Below are 18,004 nucleotides of genomic sequence, written 5' to 3'. Positions count from 1 at the left end.
TAAATAGGAAAAACTAACATAGGAAAACTAAATATTGCATGGGAGTGATACACAGAATATTGCACAATTATTCAAGAATGGCAGAGATGTAATGATCAATGTCCAGTTTAGTGACTTACACTTAGAGGGAGGAGTTAAAGAGTTTGATGGCCACAGGCAGGAATGACTTCCTGTGGCGCTCTGTGGTGCTTTTTGGTGGTGTAATGGCAAGAACAAACGGACTCTCTGATATAATAACATACAGATGTTATTATAATTGTTTGGCGTCAATACTTCATTTGTGTATGATTGTTTGGTGTGCGAGATGAGTACACAGTACACTGATAATGATGACATAGTAATACAAAAAATCATAGCAACTGTTATGTCCAGACTTCAGGGACACTCTTCTCCCCGGGTTGAGGAGCCTGACCCTGAAGACTGGAAAAATAACTGATGCTCTTTTTCCTCTGTACTCATTCAGAGCAGATTATACTGATGTATGTTTTTGCTGCTGTGAGTCCATCTGCAGACGCTTGAAGTAAACCTACAGAAAGACAAGTGATTACCTTGAGTGTTTCTTTATTCCGAAGAAATTGCCACTACAATTTGGCATTGTCAGCATTTTCACTTGTGTGAGAGGACTTGGCCGCTCGGAGCGGCAGGTTAAGACCGTGCACGGCTAGAGTCTGGGACTCTGTACCTCAACCTCCCCGGCAAAGAAGGGTGGAGACGAGGGGGCCTGCTGCCCTGAGTGTCTGAGGCTCGCTCACCGCTGTGACCCAGTAAAACTAGTGGCTGTGGCAGCACTCTCTTTCTGGTTAGTTTATTCAAGGGGGCCCGGGGTATACCGATTCTCGCTACCGTGAGGGGTGTGCATGACAGACGTGTCAGCAGGGCAGGTCTGGGACCGCTGTGTGAATCATTGGAGTATTTGGCCAAAATTTTCACTGTCAGACAGGGTATTTCTTACAGACCGGTTCTTTTCTGCAATTCTTTTCTACACACTCATTGGGTTCCCTCTTGGGTTATTTAAATATTTGTAGTTTGGAACTCATCTTTAAAATAGAGGAGGAGTGAATGTGTGAAAGGAAAAATAAATAGATAAAAAAACAAAACAAACAAACAAAACAAAAAATAAAATAGTATAAAATAAATAATTAAAAAACTGTAAGTAAATGGTGTGAATGCCAAACGGATGATCTGGGAAGGCAATAAAACAGGCCGCTCTTAGAGACATTGAAGGGTTTTTTGTTTTTTTTTTTGGTTCTCAAGTGAGTCTGTTAACTATCTGTCTTTCCCTTAGCAGTCAGCTTCAAGGTCCTTTTTTTCTCTCCTTTTAACAGTGGCAGAAGCGCTCCTAAGAATCCAGCCAAAATAGTTAGTTAGTAAAGTTATTTTAGTTGGGGAATCCAAATAATAAGCAATTTAAAGCAGATTGGAAGGCTTATGCTTGTTGGCAACATGAAGCGCATATCAGGGATAAAAAAAAAAAATAAGGCAGGGACAGATTCACCAAACACCTCTGTGTCTCAGTATGTCCTACAGTGTGCCAAGCTGGATCTGGACCTGGACTCGGCCCCCATCAAAGGAAGTCAGCCTCAACAACAAGCAGCAGCAGCTACAGCAGAGGCACAGCCACCAACTGCGGCCTTAATATACCCGGACGAGGCAACAGGAGGACAAGGATCATTTATTCCCGCACCTCCAACACCCAAAGAGGCCTACAAATCACATTGGGGTGGCCCAAACACCCCCAATCGCCCTTCCAGCCCTCATCGCACTCGAAGCAACAAAGAATTCCGACCCAGATCAAACTCTGGCACTTCCTTAAAAGTGATTGCACCGATGATGGAGGTGGCAGCAGGAGATGGGACCTCACAACTGATTTTCATACCATGGACATATGCTGACCTGGGAGTATGGTAACCTGGAGACCATAGAGAGACACGCTATCCATGCAGAAAAATTCCTCAAAGATGAGCAAAGGAAGAAAAGTACGCAGCTGACGGACAGATTACAGATGGCGCAGCTGAGGGCGTATGAGAATCAGAGCAGAGGCTGAGACCAAGGCTGACCGGGACGTGGAAGAAGAGGAAGAGGACGAGGAAGGAGTGACGCTTGTTTCAAATGTGGCAAAATGGGACATTGGGCAAAATATTGCCCCAAGAATCACGAGCAGGCTGACTGACTAGATGGGGCGTCAACGCCAGGTCGGGAAGGAGCTGGCTTGAACGCTGAACTGGAGACGACAGAGCATTCTTCACATCAGTTACGTAAGAGCACCCACACTGACACAAAAGAGCATGTGAACACACAAGACACAGACAACTGCCTGCATGAGGCACCGACACACACACAGACATTGATAAGTGAGGCTATCTCTTACTTTGAGCACACACAAGCCACTGATGACAAAGCCCCAGCAGAGATATTCACTGAATATACACATGATGCATACAAACGCATGCCTGAACACACAATCAATGTTGTTGGAAAAGATATTGTTTTTCTTGTGGATTCTGGTGCGACTGATTATGTCATCAGAGAGTCAGAATTTGCAGTCCTTCCAAAGATGAGTGGTAGATTTGTGAGGACAGTAGGAGTTTCAGGAACACCCCTGGTGTAAAGGTGTACCACACTATTGCCATGCAGTGAAGAAATTGAGAAACACTTTGAACATTCATTCTTGTTATCTAAACGATGCCTGATCAACATTATCGGAAGAGATATGATGATAAGTTTAGGAATTATTCTGATTGCCACTCCCGAAGGCATCATTGTAGCCAGAATTTCTGACACTAAATCACAATATGTGAAACACAGTAGCAGGGAGCTCTTATCAATGGAAACTGCCTCACACAGCTGCTGGCTTTGTAAATAACACTCTGATTACTGAGGTCAAAGCTCTGTTTCCAGACAACTATACACGAATAGACATCAAGTCGCCACAAGAGTTACACTGCACATCACATGTACATCTTGGGGTTGATAAACATTTTGAGGAAGCATGGTTCAGGCAAGACAAAGAGAAAAACACACTAAAGCTGACCTGGTTGTACTGGAATGATAAAAGATGCACTGTCTCAGTAGCTTTCAATGATCCACTTTGTAAAGCTTTGTTTCAGGTCCCTAACACATATCCTCATGTCCCCCTGGTCAAAGCAAAGCAGGAGACATGGGAATGCTTGGGCCCTTGGACCAGACATTGTGAGGAAGCTGCTGGTTGGGTAAAGGCATCAGACTCAGGTGTGGATTTTCACAACCAACTTCAGGTATTCCAGAAAAGATTTTCAGCTATAGCAACAGGGGTAAGAGGCATTGAGCTCATTCCAGGTTCAGAGTTTTTAATGGCCAGTTTGGTAACATCAGATGATGAAATAAGTCATGACAAAAACATTTTTGTGAAAGACATCTCAGAAATTCCTGAGTTAAATCAGGTATCATCCTGCTTGTGGGCACAACATAAGTATGATGTAGGATTAATCAAAGATGCTGAGCCTGTAGTAATCACACCAAAATCGTCATACAGGCCGTGTCAGAACCAATATCCTTTGAAGAAGGAAGCTGTTGACGGTATTAAACTGGTGTTTGATTCTCTTTTAAAAGCAGGAGTGATTATTCCATGCGCAAAATCTCTAGTCTGGACACCTATTTTCCCCGTACGAAAACTCCGGGGCGCCGGAGAGCCACAACATTGTAGATTCGTGCAGGACTTGCAGGCGGTAAATTCAGCAGTACATGCAAGAGCACCCACTGTTCCCAACCCACACACAATACTCTCACAGGTGCCACCTGGGAGTAAGTGGTTTTCAGTTGTTAATCTGGCTAATGCTTTTTTCAGCATCGCAGTGGATCCTGACAGCCAGTATTGGTTTGCGTTCTCTTTTGAAGGTAAGAGTTTTATATTCACCAGACCCGTCCAAGGGTATTCGGAGAGTCCTGGAATCTTTAACGATGCATTAAAAAACCCAATTTGGAAATGTTAAAATTGACAGAAGGAAGTGCGCTCCTACAATATGTAGATGACCTTATGATCTGCTCAGAAACAAGAGAAGCTTGTGTAAAAGACACACTAGCTCTGCTCAATCACCTTGCAGATATTGTACATGGGAAAGGTCTTGCAGCAAAAGACAAAGTCCACTGGACACCAGAAGCGGAGAAGGCTTTTGTGGACTTAAAGCTGGCCCTCCAGACACCCCCAACGCTTGGTCTCCCTGACAGTAACAGACCTTTCACGCAGACTGTTGACGAGAGGGGTGGGTTCATGACTTCTGTACTACTACAAGAACATGGGGGGAGGCTGAGACCAGTCGGCTATTTTTCCAACAAGCTTGACCCTGTAGCAGCTGGGCTGCCAAATTGTCTGAAGGCTGTGGCGGCTGCAGAGAAAGCTGTTATAGCCTCACGTGACATTGTGGGTTATGCTGATCTGACACTGTTGGTTCCACATGCTGTCTCAATGATATTGCTTGAACAGAAAACATCACATCTCTCAACAGCCAGGTGGTTAAGGTACAACACTATATTGCTTGAAACACCTAATATCACTGTTAAGAGATGTACAGTGCTTAACCCAGCAACTCTCCTCCCTACAGCGGCAGACAGTGAACCTCACGATTGTGTGGCAGTGATAACAGAGACTTGCTCCCCAGATCAGATCTGCAGGAAACACCATTGATCAATCCAGAGCTGGAGCTGTTTGTTGACGGTTCAGCATCACGACATCCAGCAACTGGTAAAAATCTTGCAGGGTTTGCAGTAACAACATTGTATGAAACAATTCTGGCTAAACCACTCCCATCAAATTACTCAGCACAGGCAGCAGAGTTAGTTGCATTAACGGAAGCATGTAAATGTGCTAATGACCAAACTGTGAACATTTTCACAGATAGCAGATATGCATGGGGAGTGGCGCATGACTTTGGAAAACTCTGGGCAAACAGAAACTTCCTTACATCCACAGGCAAACCCATTGCACATCACACACTGGTTGCTGAACTCTTGGATGCTGTGCTGTTGCCTAAGAAGATTGCCATTCATAAATGTGAAGCACACACTAACAACCTTGATTCTATCTCACCGGGGAATGCCAGAGCGGATAAGGCAGCAAAAGCTGCTGCCAAACAAACACCGATCACTCATTGTGTTGCATTAACTAATGAACCTCTGACACCTACAGCTGATCTGCAGGGACTGCAGACAAGAGCAACGGCAGAGGAAAAAGCAGTGTGGCGAAAGGCAGGCTGCACTATCACAGAGAAAGTGTGGTATGGATCAAGTGACAGACCATGCTTACCGAAGTATCTGTTCCATTATTATGTTGTGTTGACCCATGGGCGAGACCATGGGTCAAAGAGGAGCATGGTGCTGGAGCGGAACAGATGCTGGTTCGCAAAGGGATTTAATAACTTCTCTCAAAAATTTAATTTTGCCAAAAATGCAGATGGATTTCATTGAGCTGACACCCAGTGAGGGAAAGAAATATTGTTTGGTCATTGTTGACCAAATGTGGTCAATGTTCTCTAAAAGGGTAGAGGCCAAACAAGATTCACCAGCAGTAGCAAGGAGTCTTATACGAGATATCGTCCGATGCTGGGATATTCCAGATAAGATCTCTAGTGATAATGGTACACCTTTCATGAGCGCAGCATTGAAGAGTGTAGGAGAGTATCTTGGTATTGATTTAAAACAGCATTGTGCTTATCACCCAACCAGCGCAGGAGCCGTGGAGAGGGAGAACAGTTCTCTGAAAAACAAGCTTGCTAAGTGTTGTGATGAGACAGGGCTGCCCTGGACAAAATCACTGCCCACTGTTCTGATGTACATGAGGTCCAGGATAAGAAGCAGGGGGGGTCTCAGCCCTTTTGAAATCCTATTTGGCAGGCCATTTAACACTGGTATTGGGCCAGTGAAAAGACGACTTCCTGACACCAGCCAATGTGAGGATGAGATGCTACGCTATTGCACAAACTTGTCCTCTGTGCTTTCTGATATTCACAAACAGGTGAAGGAAGCCATTCCAAAGGCTGCAGAGAGGAAACTGCATGACTTGGAGCCTGGTGATTGGATCGTGGTGAAGGATTTCAGACAGAAGAACTGGCGGGCTTGCAGGTGGAATGGTCCCTACCAGATCTTGCTCACCACTGAAACAACTGTAAAGGTGGCAGAGAGAGCTATGTGGATCCACGCCACCCACTGCAAACGAGTACCCGAGCCAGGGCCAGCAGCCAAACACCAGACAAGTGAGATCGAGATCAGTGAGTGAACCGAACCTTCCTCCCCTTGTGCATTCAGGGGGTATTGGAGGGGAGTGGCGGTCCCGTGGGGGAGTTTCTCTGAGCACAGAAATTCCACTGGGACCCCTTAGAATCGCTACCCTCCCGAACCAACATCACGGGCACACTGATTAGGGTGTAGGCAGAGGTGACACAACTGATAAGATGACACTTGAGACCAGAGAAAGATGGCGATGGAGGGGTGACGGACTGAGAGGCCATGGAGACGGGGTGCTGCTTGCTGTCATCATTGTCCTGTCATCACTAATGGAAACATTCAAATCACAACTAACCCTAGAAGAAGGAGGGGTCAAAAGGGAGGTGCCATCCATCTTCCCCAACATCCCAGCTCAGCTGGAAGACAACGTATGGTATGCAACTATACTGACTACTGCCAGAAAAGTGACTAACCAGAGCTGCTATGCCTGTGTGCAGCTTCCCCATGGGATGGGGGATTCCATCCCAGTGAAACCCATGCCATTAAATGTCTCTGAGACCCTAGGAGTCATGGTGGCATTCACCCGGGGGGTTACTTTGCAGGACAGAACAGTGAGAGAGATGGGAGCTGCACTCAAGCCAACTACGACGGCTCCACAGCGAGGTTTTGGAACATGAGCCAAATAACCGGTATGGTTGGATTCACCAGACAGTGCTACACATCTAGAGATCACGTCCTGGGGACTTCAGCATGCAAACAGATGATCAATGATTGCTACAGCAATTAAATCATCTATGGGTCAGTATATGAATATGCCAATAGAAACATCCAGCTCTGTTGAATGGATTCCACTGTTTGATAATGAGATGATTTGAGGAGAATAAAATTGCATGTAACCACACTGGATTTTGAAGTATAATGCGAATTTAGAATAAAATGCTCATGTATGCTCATATATTACTGCTCGAGCTATTTACTTAATGGTTACAGTTATAATAATAATAATAGTTCTGTTGTTTTGCTGATTCACGCATGCTTATTGGTTATAACTTATTTTTCTGGTTTAGTCTCATTACATTTTTTTAGTTCATTTCTATTTGTGTCCAGTTATAATGATAATGATTGCTAGTGACAGGCTATTGAATTAAAGTTTGCTTGATAAGCTAATGATAAGTATGTGTGGGGTTTTTCTTCCTCTGACACTTGAGGTTTTCCCCACTTGTCTGGTTGTTTGATTTTTCCTTTCCTACTTAACGTTTGTTCTTAATTATTTTGATTAGCATTTATTTTAAGATGATTTTATGCTAAAAAGGGAGGAATTGTAATGGCAAGAACAAACGGACTCTCTGATATAATAACATACAGATGTTATTATAATTGTTTGGCGTCAATACTTCATTTGTGTGATTGTTTGGTGTGCGAGATGAGAACAGTACACTGATAATGATGACATAGAAATACAAAACATCCTAGCGACTGTTATGTCCAGACTTCAGGGACACTCTTCTCCCCGGGTTGAGGAGCCTGACCCTGAAGACTGGATAAATAACTGATGCTCTTTTTCCTCTGTACTCATTCAGAGCAGATTATACTGATGTATGTTTTTGCTGCTGTGAGTCCGTCTGCAGACGCTTGAAGTAAGCCTACAGAAAGACAAGTGATTACCTTGAGTGTTTCTTTATTCCAAGAAATTGCCACTACAGTGGGATGAGTCTTCTGCTGAAGGTGCTCCTTTGCTTGACCAGGACGTCATGGAGTGGGTGGGAGACACTGTCCAAGATGGCATGTAGTTTGGCCAGCATCCTCCTCTCTGACACCACCGCCAGAGAGTCCAGCTCCACCCCCACAATGTCACTGACCTTACGGATCAGTTTGTTGAGTCTGTTGGCGTCCGCTACCCTTAACCTGCTGCCCCAGCATGCAACAGCATACAGGATAGCACTGGCCACCACAGACTCATAAAACATCTTCAGCATTATCCGGCAGATGTTGAAGGACATCAGCCTCCTCAGGAAATAGAGGCGGCTCTGGCCCTTCCTGTAAACAGCTTGAGTGTTCTTGGTCCAGTCCAGTTTATTGTCCAAGTGTACTCCCAGGTATTTGTAATCCTCCACAAAGTCCACACTGACCCCCTGGATGGAAACCGGGGTCACTGGTGCCTTGGCCCTCTGTAGATCCACAACCATTCCTTAGACTTTGTCGCATTGAACTATTACGACTTGCTGTCAAAACACCCCACAGGAGAACAAGGCAGATAACCACAGGTTCCCATAAATTTTATAATGGACATTTGTGTTGTGATATTTAAACAAACCATCCATCAACAGGGAAATAAAAGCCTCTTGTAAACGAGAGTCGCTCTCTTCCAGGGTCTGTGTAGTTCGTAGCACCGATTTGCATCAGCTAGCTTTAGCCTTTAGCAGACGCCTGGAAAAGTATATTTACTTTCACTTGCGGGTCATGTGTCTTTTTTTCTGTTTCCTACTAACAGTCAATATTGGTTTCATTTAACAATGAACACGATCGTCCCCCAAGCCTTAACCCAGTGTTTATTATTTTAACCATGACGACAAAGGTCCACTAGCCTTAATCAATTTCTAGTACATTAGTCCATCATATACATCATCAACTAACATAGACATCACATTTCCTACTGTCAAATCTATGCTCAAGATCACTGACCACAGTTTCTTGGGTCTTTGGATCTGGATATTTGTCCTCCAGGAGACTCAACTTTACCTCTAGTCTCTGTTTTCCTGTGTGAATGAATTCCTTGTCTCTTCTCCCTCTGTGTGAATGGCGTGCCCGAGTTTGGCCTTTTGTCTGAGTTGTCTGTCCTCTACCCAGGTCTCCAAGGTGGAGGCTTGTGGCTCAGGTCCTATCTGCCTTGACGTCCTCCCAATCTATTCTTCATACATGTTTGCAATCTATAATATTGTCATCCTGATTTTCTATATTGTGGATTGTATATATTGTTGTCTTCTTTGTACACACAACATCTATTTCATGTCTGTCTGTCTGGGAAGAGGGATCCCTCCTCTGATACTTTACCTGGGGTTTCTTCCTTTCAGTTTCTCTATGGAGGAAGGTACAATAACTCTATGCTAATTGCATTTATGGAATTATGCTGTATGTAAAGTGTTTGTCTGGATGTTCATATGTGTATGGTAATAGGACTTAAACGAGAGTCTCAACTTAATATCATGTCCTTCTATTGTTGGAGAATATAAGATAGGCAGCAGAATTCTCTCTAATGAATGACAACATTGATGAGAAAAAGTATTGGTGGACACACTAGCGAGAAGAGTGAGCATCCTTCAAGAAATTTCTTTAGCTTAACATTATGTTGTAAGAAACTTTTAGCCTGTAGTACCCACCTAATATCACATGATGGCAGCATGAGAATTAAGAATAAATGCACGCCTGTGTCTGCAAACCCCTCTCTCCTCTCGTGTCTCAATCGATGACATAATCCCTCTGCCAATGAAAAGGAAGAAATTCTGTTTGAAATCAAGGAAGATGGAGAAGAGAGGGATTCTGTCTCCTTAAGCTTATGAGACATAGAGTGGTGGTACACTTGACATTTTTGATAAAACATTTTTCACTTTGTCAATAATAATTATTGTGATGTTAATGTATTCATTTTATTGAATTTAATTCCACATTTCACTCTTTCACTCTTATATATCATCAAATAATCCTCCTATAAAATCATCTACAAATAAATCCAAACACCCACCTCCTACATTGGTGTGTGTGTGTGTGTGTGTGTGTGTGTGTGTGTGTTAGCAGTAGTAGTAATAGTGATGGATGGAAGCTAGCAGTGCTAGCTGTGTGTGTGTGTCTGGGTTGCTGCAAAGTTGTTCTCTACACTATCTATCCGTTCTAATGGAGTGGTAATTGTTAGCAGCATACTGAAGAAATTTCGTAACATCATATTGGTGGGGGGTATCAATGCTGTTTTTCATTGCTCTCATTGTACTATACATCGTCACACCTATATATGTGTGTGTGTGTGTGTCTACGCCTGCATTTGTGTGTGCAATGTAAGCTTGACACATCAGAAGTTGAGGCTGGTCACCATGGAAACCCTCTACCCAGGAACAATGTCCCATCTGGGTGGGGTGGTCCTCAGTGAGGATGCTGATAGAGGAATAAAAGAGTATCCTGGGTCAGTCTTACACAACAACCTGGAAATCCTGTGTTAAGGCATAACATGACTCTTCCACTGTACACTAATGATTAGAGAAATGTTCACTGCACAGGTAAGTTTATTGTATATAGCAGCCTGCTGATATGAACATTTTCTTAAATTAGCCAGGCAGCTTCAGTCACTTCTGGAGTGACATATAAGATGCAGTTTGATTGGTTCCATATTTACTGCAACACCGACTAAAGCTACACTAATTGTTAATAGAAAGCACTTAAGCTGATTTGATTTATTAAAGCAGTCTTCTTTTCCTTTCGGCTGTTCCCTTTCAGGGGTTGCCACAGCGAATCATGTGCCTCCATCTAACCCTGTCCTCTGCATCTTCTTCACTCACACCAATTAACTTCATGTCCTCTCTCACTACATCCATAAATCTCCTCTTTGGTCTTCCTCTAGACCTCCTGCCCGGCAGCTCCAACCTCAGCATCCTTCTACCAATATAGTCACAGTCTCTCCTCTGAACATGTCCAAACCACCTCAATCTGGCCTCTCTGACTTTATCTCTGAAACATCTAACATGAGCTGTCCCTCTGCTGTACTCATTCCTGACCCTGTCCATCCTCGTCACTCCCAAAGAGAACCTCAACATCTTAAGCTCTGCTACCTCCAGCTCTGCCTCTTGTCTTTTCTTCAGTGCTACTGTCTCTAAGCTGTACAACATCGCTGGTCTCACCATCGTCTTGAACACCTTTCCTTTCATTCTTGCTGATACTCTTTTATCACACAACACACCTGACACTTTTCTCCACCCGTTCCAACCTGCTTGCACTCGCCTCTTCACCTCTTTTCCACAGTCTCCATTGCTCTGAACCGAAGTCCTGCACCTTCTTCACCTCTGCTCCCTGTAACCTCACTGTTCCACCTGGATCCCTCTCATTGACACACATGTATTCTGTCTTACTGCGGCTAAGCTTCATTCCTCTGTTTTCCAGAGCAGACCTCAATCTCTCTAGATTTTCCTCCACCTGCTCCCTGCTCTCACTACAATGTCATCCACAAACATCATAGTCCATGGAGATTCCTGTCTAACCTCATCTGTCAGCCTGTCCATCACCAGAGCAAAGAAGAATGGGCTCAGAGCCGATCCTTGAAGCAGACCCACCTCCACCTTGAACTCCTGTCACACCTCCAGCACACCTCACCACGGTCTTACAGCTCTCATACATGTCCTGCACCACTCTAACATACTTCTCTGCCACAATACCATAGCTCCTCTCTCGGCACCCTGTCATACGCTTTCTCTAAATCTACGAAGACACAATCCTCAAAGCATCCTCAAAGCAAATACTGCATCTGTTGTACTCTTTCTAGGCATGAAACCATATTGCTGCTCACAAATGCTCACGTCTGTCCCTAGCCTAGCTTCCACTACTCTTTCCCACAACTTCATTGTATGGCTCATCAGCTTTATTCCTCTGTAGTTGCCACAGCTCTGCACATCTCCCTTGTTCTTAAAAATTGGCACCAGTACACTTCTCCTCCATTCCTCGGGCATCCTCTCACTCTCCAAGATCTTGTTAAACAAACTAGTCAGAAACTCTACTGCCACCTCTCCTAGACACCTCCATACCTCCACAGGTATGTCATCAGGACCAACTGCCTTTCCACTCTTCATCCTCTTCAACGTCCTCCTCACTTCACATCTTTGCTACTTCCTGCTCCACACCAGTCACCTCTTCTACTCTTCGTTCCCTTTCATTTTCCTCATTCATCAACTCTTCAAAGTACTCCTTCCATCTTCCCATCACACTCCTGGCACCTGTCAATACATTTCCATCCTTATCTTTAACTACCCTAACTTGCTGCACATCCTTCCCATCTCTATCTCTTTGTCTGGCCAACCTGTACATATCCACCTCTCCCTCTTTAGTGTCCAACCTAGCATACAAGTCCTCATATGCTCTTTGTTTGGCCTTTGCCACCTCTACCTTCACCTTACGCTGCGTCTCCCTGTACTCCTGTCTACTCTCTTCAGTCCTCTCAGTGTCCCACTTCTTCTTAGCTAACCTCTTTCTCTGTATACACTCCTGAACTTCGTCGTTCCACCATCAAGTCTCCTTGTCCACTTTCCTCTTTCCAGATGACACACCGAGTACCCTCCTACCTGTCTCCCTGATCACATTAGCTGTAGTGGTCCAGTCATCTGGGAGCACTTCCTGACCACGTAGAGTCTGTCTCAGCTCCTTCCTGAAAACTACACGACATTCTTTCTTTTTTCTACCCTCTACCTTTGTCCTCTTCATCTTCCTCACCACCAGAGTCATTTTATACACTACCATCCTGTGTTGTCTGGCTACACTCTCCCCTACCACTACTTTACAGTCACTGGTCTCTTTCAGATTACGTCTACACAAGATGTAGTCCACCTGAGTGCTTTTACCTCCGCTCTTATGTCACCCTATGTTCCTGCCTCTTCTAGAAGAAAGTGTTCACTACAGCCATTTCCATCCTCTTTGCAAAGTCTACCACCATCTGTCCTTCTGCGTTCCTGTCCTGAAGACTAAACCTGCCCATCACATTCTCATCACCTCTGTTCCCTTCACCTACATGCCCATTGAAATGTGCACCAATCACCACTCTCTCACCTCTGGGGATGCTCTTCTAACTCACATCCTACCTGTGGAGCATAACCACTCACAACATTTAACATCACCCCTTCAATTTCCAGCTTCAGACTCATCAACCTGTCTGATACTCTTATCACCTCTAGAACATTCCTCACAAATTCCTCTTTCAGGATAACTCCTACTCCATTTCTCTTCCTATCTGACCCATGGTAGAACAACTTGAACCCTGTGGTTTACTGGCTTATGATTATAAATCAACAAACTTGAAATCCATGATTTATTTATATGTAATCAGATTAAGTACATCATAAAATAGAAATCTAAAACACATGTTATTGTAAAAGTGGAATTTCGACAACTACGACTACCCAGCCCAGAGGTCTGAAACTTGGATGCTTATACATACCTTTATCTCATCTTGCATTGACTACTGTAATGCACTTTTCTCCTCACTTGGTATGTCTGCTTGTGATCGGTTGCAGGCAATCTAGAATGCTGCCGCAAGAATACTCACTAGGTCAAATAGACGGTCTCACATTACACCTATATTCAGAGATCTTCACTCGCTCTTTGTTGCGTTTAGGATCCCGTTAAAAATTCTCACTCTTACTTACAGAGCATTGCACAGTCAGGCTCCTGCATATGTGACTGAACTACTTCACCCTTACCAGCCTGCTCTCTTAGGTCAAATGAGCTAAATTTGCTGTCTGTCCCACACACTCGCCTTAAGACTGTCTGTGGCACAGTAGCCTTCAGCGTTGATAGGCTATTACTCGTGACTTGTAACCAATCAGTGCTGTGGGTGGGACATTGAGCAAGATAGAGACAGAGTGAGGCAGCTGCATCAGAGCCAAAGTAGCGCATTTTTAAATACATTTATTTTATCTGCAATTGGATAAATAAATAATGATTCAGATAATTATAAAAAAGCAGAATATCAGAGCCCATCTTGTATTCACCAGGTATTTGCGTTCAGGTGTTCATCAATCATTGGAAATGATTCATGCAATAGTGAATCATGGTTTCTGTTTGCTTTAAAATTAAATGTTCTGGAAACACATGATGTAGAGAGATGATAGTAAGTAGGCAGGATAGGAAAAGTGGTCTGTAAATGGGCCTGTCGGTGGCTCCATGGACTAGCACAGGTAGACTCGCAGAATTCACAACCATCTGTGAGCGGTGGAGAGTTTATAACCTCCCTGCCATTATGCTGATGCCTGTCTAATGGTCCTGTAGATTTATGATGGGATAGTCTGATGTCCTTTAGGCTGAGACCCACTACAGCCTTCAAATGAAGACTTTAATTACAAAAGAACTTAATACCTTTAATCAAAGGTTTCATGTTGTTATGGTCTGTCATGCCATATGTTGAGAAAACCAATGTGCCAATATTCAATTATGGCAAACACTTTCTTCATTTACATCACTGATGGAGTACTTGACACTGATAAGCAACTTTTCTGCATCACTGTATTGATAATCATAAGTCACTTTATGGTTTGATAAATTAACACTCATCTGGTGTAATTTGCTACAGTATAAGGCATGATATGATTTATTATTGTATTTTTCTGCTGTGTGTGTATTTATTAGGTTTTAACGGTTAGTTCATTCATATTTTCCTCTTCTGACACCATGGCAGCTAAATTAAGTTATTAACTAATGGTACTGTCTAATAAATAAGAGCTATGATAAATACCAATGCATGATTCACTGTTGCAGCATAATGCATTCATTAGACGATGGCCTGACTAGCCTGTCTGCTAGACTTTAACTAGCCTAAATAATTTGTTGCAACAAAGCTCTCATTTGCATGGCTGTTTAGATGTCAGTTGAGTTAAACTGTCAGAACTATCCATCAAATCTATGCAAGATAATGTTAATGTTAGTAATATTGAGAGTTGAATATGCAGAGACTATCAACACACTGAGGGGCGCATTCACAAAGAATGGATTGTGACCGCTGATAGCACCATGAAAGTCAGATTCACAAAAGATATTACACTAATGATATTACAGTGCAAACATGCCCGTACATTTTTGCAGCTGAATGCAATTTGCCATAGTTTTGTGTCTGTTTTCTGTAGTGGTCTCAGTAATATTTGTTCTTAAGGTGTACTGAAGTAGCATATCCCATGACATGGTTAAGCAACATTTGAGTAAAAAAATTTTATAAACGCAGTTGCAAAAACATAATTCATATCAGAGAACATATTCTATTTATAATTATAACTATTCTAATTATCTATTAACTCACCCTGCTCTTTAATTCGTTTCTACCTGCGAGATGTCTCTCGTTTTGCTATGACTCACTATGTATGGAGTGATTTGAAAGTGTAATTGTTATTTGGGCTGCTTTAAAGTTCCAGTATGTAGAATTTAGTGGCATCTGTCAGCGCATTTGTTTATTTGCAAAAGAAAAGTCTGAAGAGAAGCTATTTCTTAATTTGGCATTTATTAAAGCATTGGAGGATCAAAAGCATCTTGTACAAGGATCTTTTCTATTCAGAAAACCACAGTCAGCAAGCTGTTAATCTGTAGTCATAATCCTAAAAAAGAACGCTATTCTTAACATTACACAGAGTTTTAAATGAGAATGTACAACTATCTGATAGGTTGCTACAGAGGTGGGGAGGAGCCGTGGTTTAGACTTAGCTCTCCATTTGGTGGTGCACAGGCTGGTCCCAGCCTCTTGGCACACGATTCCACCCTTCGTGTGGAGACAGCGCCTTAGTGGAGGAATCCTACACTTCCTCCGTTTGTAAGTTGCTAAAGTCTCTGCTTCATTCCCCAAAACTGATACTTTTCCTCTCATGGTCATTACAATACATACTGTCCTCAGTACATGATATTCTTTCTGATATCCTGTTTCTTTGTATAAATGTTAGCCTGTTTGCAACAGCTAATCAACTTTTCCCTGCAGTCAGCAAGTCTGCAGGACAACACTTTGAATTGTTAAGCCTCATGCCCTGTGTGTGTGTATGTGTGTACAAAAGTTTCAACATGGTGTTAATATAATAGGCAAGCAACCTTCATTTAAATTATTAATTCTCACACATCTAGTGGTGAAATCGCATTTTGCAACCATTTGAATACCACTTGTCTCACCCTCCCATTGAAGTAGTCCCGTTGCTACATGCAGTAGCAATATGCTGGAGGAGGCTTATCAGAATCACAATCAGAATCAGAAATACTTTATTGATCCCCGTAGGGAAACTCTTTGTTACAGTAGCTCGTCTTTACGTCAGTGCACACAGGAGAAAGTACTAGAAAAAATAAACACTATGAAACAGGTCGGAAATAAATTAAGTATCCTGTCGGTATAAGTATAAGATAAACTAAGTGTCAAGTACCAAGTGGGTTTACTGGTTGGTGATGAAAGTACAGTTTAAAATACAATGTAACTCCTTATGTAATAAATAATATTAATAAGCGGAGGTGCATGTACTGTCGAAGAGTAGTTGAGGTATATAGTTTCAGTAGCAAAACTAACAAGGGGAAAACTAATATTGCACGGAGGTATTACACAGAATATTGCACAATTTATTAATTATGGCGGAGATGTAATGCTCAATGTCCAGTTTAGTGACCTAGGGTCAAACAGACTAACCCTTAGAGGGAGGAGTTAAATAGTTTGATGGCCACAGGCAGGAATGACTTCCTGTGGCGCTCTGTGGTGCTTTTTGGTGGGATGAGTCTTCCGCTGAAGGTGCTCCTTTGCTTGACCAGCACGTCATGGAGCGGGTGGGAGACACTGTCCAAGATGGCATGTAGTTTGGCCAGCATCCTCCTCTCTGACACCACTGCCAGAGAGTCCAGCTCCACCCCCACAATGTCACTGGCCTTGCGGATCAGTTTATTGAGTCTGTTGGCGTCCGCTACCTTTAGCCTGCTGCCCCAGCATGCAACAGCATACAGGATAGCACTGGCCACCACAGACTCATAGAACATCTTCAGCATCGTCCGGCAGATGTTGAAGGACCTCAGCCTCCTCAGAAAATAGAGGCGGCTCTGGCCCTTCCTATAAACAGCCTGAGTGTTCTTGGTCCAGTCCAGTTTGTTGTCTAAGTGTACTCCCAGGTACTTGTAGTCCTCCACAATGTCCACACTGACCCCCTGGATGGAAACCGGGGTCACTGGTGCCTTGGCCCTCCGTAGATCTACAACCAGCTCCTTTGACTTTGTCGCATAGAGCTGCAGATGGTTCTGCTCGCACCATGAAACAAAGTTACCCACCACAGCCCTGTACTCCGTCTCATCACCACCGCTGACACATCCCACCACAGCAGAGTCATCAGAAAACTTCTGAAGGTGGCAGGACTCTGTGTGGTAGCTGAAGTCCGTGGTGTAGATGGTGAAGAGGAAGGGAGAGAGGACGGTCCCCTGAGGGGCCCCAGTATTGCTGACCACGCTGTCTGACACACAGTGCTGCAGGCGCACGTGCTGTGGTCTGCCAGTCAGGTAGTCCACAATCCAGGACACGAGGGGGGCATCCACCTGCATCGCTGCCAGCTTCTCCCCCAGCAGGGCAGGCCGGATGGTGTTGAAAGCACAGGAGAAGTCAAAAACATGATCCTCACCGTGCTTGCCGGCCTGTCCAGGTGGGTGTGGATGCGGTTAAGCAGGTAGATGATGGCGTCCTCAACTCCCAGCCGGGCTGGTAGGCGAACTGAAGGGGATCCAGGAGGGGTCTGACCATGGGCCGCAGCTGTTCCAGCACCAGTCTCTCCAGGGTCTTCATTATGTGGGAGGTCAGTGCCACCGGTCTGTAGTCCTTGGAGCCACTGGGGCGTGGCGTCTTCGGCACAGGAACGAGGCAAGATGTCTTCCACAGAATGGGGACCCTTTGAAGACTCAGGCTCAGGTTGAAGACATGCTGAAGGACTCCACAAAGCTGGGGGCACAGGCTTTTAGCACCCGGGGCTAACGCCATCGGGGCCTGCAGCCTTGTTTGAGTGGAGCCTCATCAGCTGTCCTCTCAACTGGTCAGCAGTCAGGCACACAGCAGAAGTTACAGGTGGGGGAGGGGGGG

General features: G+C 44.1%; 1 protein-coding gene across 4 annotated transcripts; it reads left to right on the top strand.

Annotated features, from left to right (window-relative positions):
- The first annotated feature begins 3,128 nt into the window (after positions 1-3,128).
- LOC122884903 lies at positions 3,129-7,492 on the top strand. Of its 4 annotated transcripts, XM_044215395.1 has the most exons (5): positions 3,143-3,228; positions 3,592-3,704; positions 3,824-3,873; positions 4,080-4,717; positions 4,946-7,492. In XM_044215395.1, exon 5 carries the CDS (start codon positions 5,315-5,317, stop codon positions 6,245-6,247), a length of 933 nt encoding a protein of 310 aa, XP_044071330.1. In that variant the 5' UTR covers positions 3,143-3,228; positions 3,592-3,704; positions 3,824-3,873; positions 4,080-4,717; positions 4,946-5,314; the 3' UTR covers positions 6,248-7,492. The 4 variants fall into 4 exon arrangements, 3 of the variants coding, with proteins under 3 accessions (XP_044071329.1, XP_044071327.1, XP_044071330.1); XR_006379997.1 differs by having other exon boundaries at positions 3,129-3,873; XM_044215394.1 differs by lacking the exon at positions 4,946-7,492 and having other exon boundaries at positions 3,129-3,873; positions 4,080-4,494; positions 4,578-4,915.
- Positions 7,493-18,004: the final 10,512 nt, after the last annotated feature.

The sequence above is a fragment of the Siniperca chuatsi genome, linkage group LG11, assembly GCF_020085105.1.
Source record: "Siniperca chuatsi isolate FFG_IHB_CAS linkage group LG11, ASM2008510v1, whole genome shotgun sequence".
Taxonomy (NCBI): Eukaryota; Metazoa; Chordata; class Actinopteri; order Centrarchiformes; family Sinipercidae; genus Siniperca; species Siniperca chuatsi.
Note: the sequence above shows the minus strand (reverse complement) of the source record. Positions and strands in the feature narration are given on the sequence as shown.

What these genes read in the sequence shown, in the direction of transcription:
- LOC122884903 (XM_044215392.1), top strand. Translation starts at nt 3,330, where the DNA reads ATGGCCAGTTTGGTAACATCAGATGATGAAATAAGTCATGACAAAAAC. An exon ending in GTTTGCGTTCTCTTTTGAAG is followed by an intron (nt 3,874 to 4,079) that starts GTAAGAGTTTTA and finishes ATCACCTTGCAG; the next exon opens with ATATTGTACATGGGAAAGGT.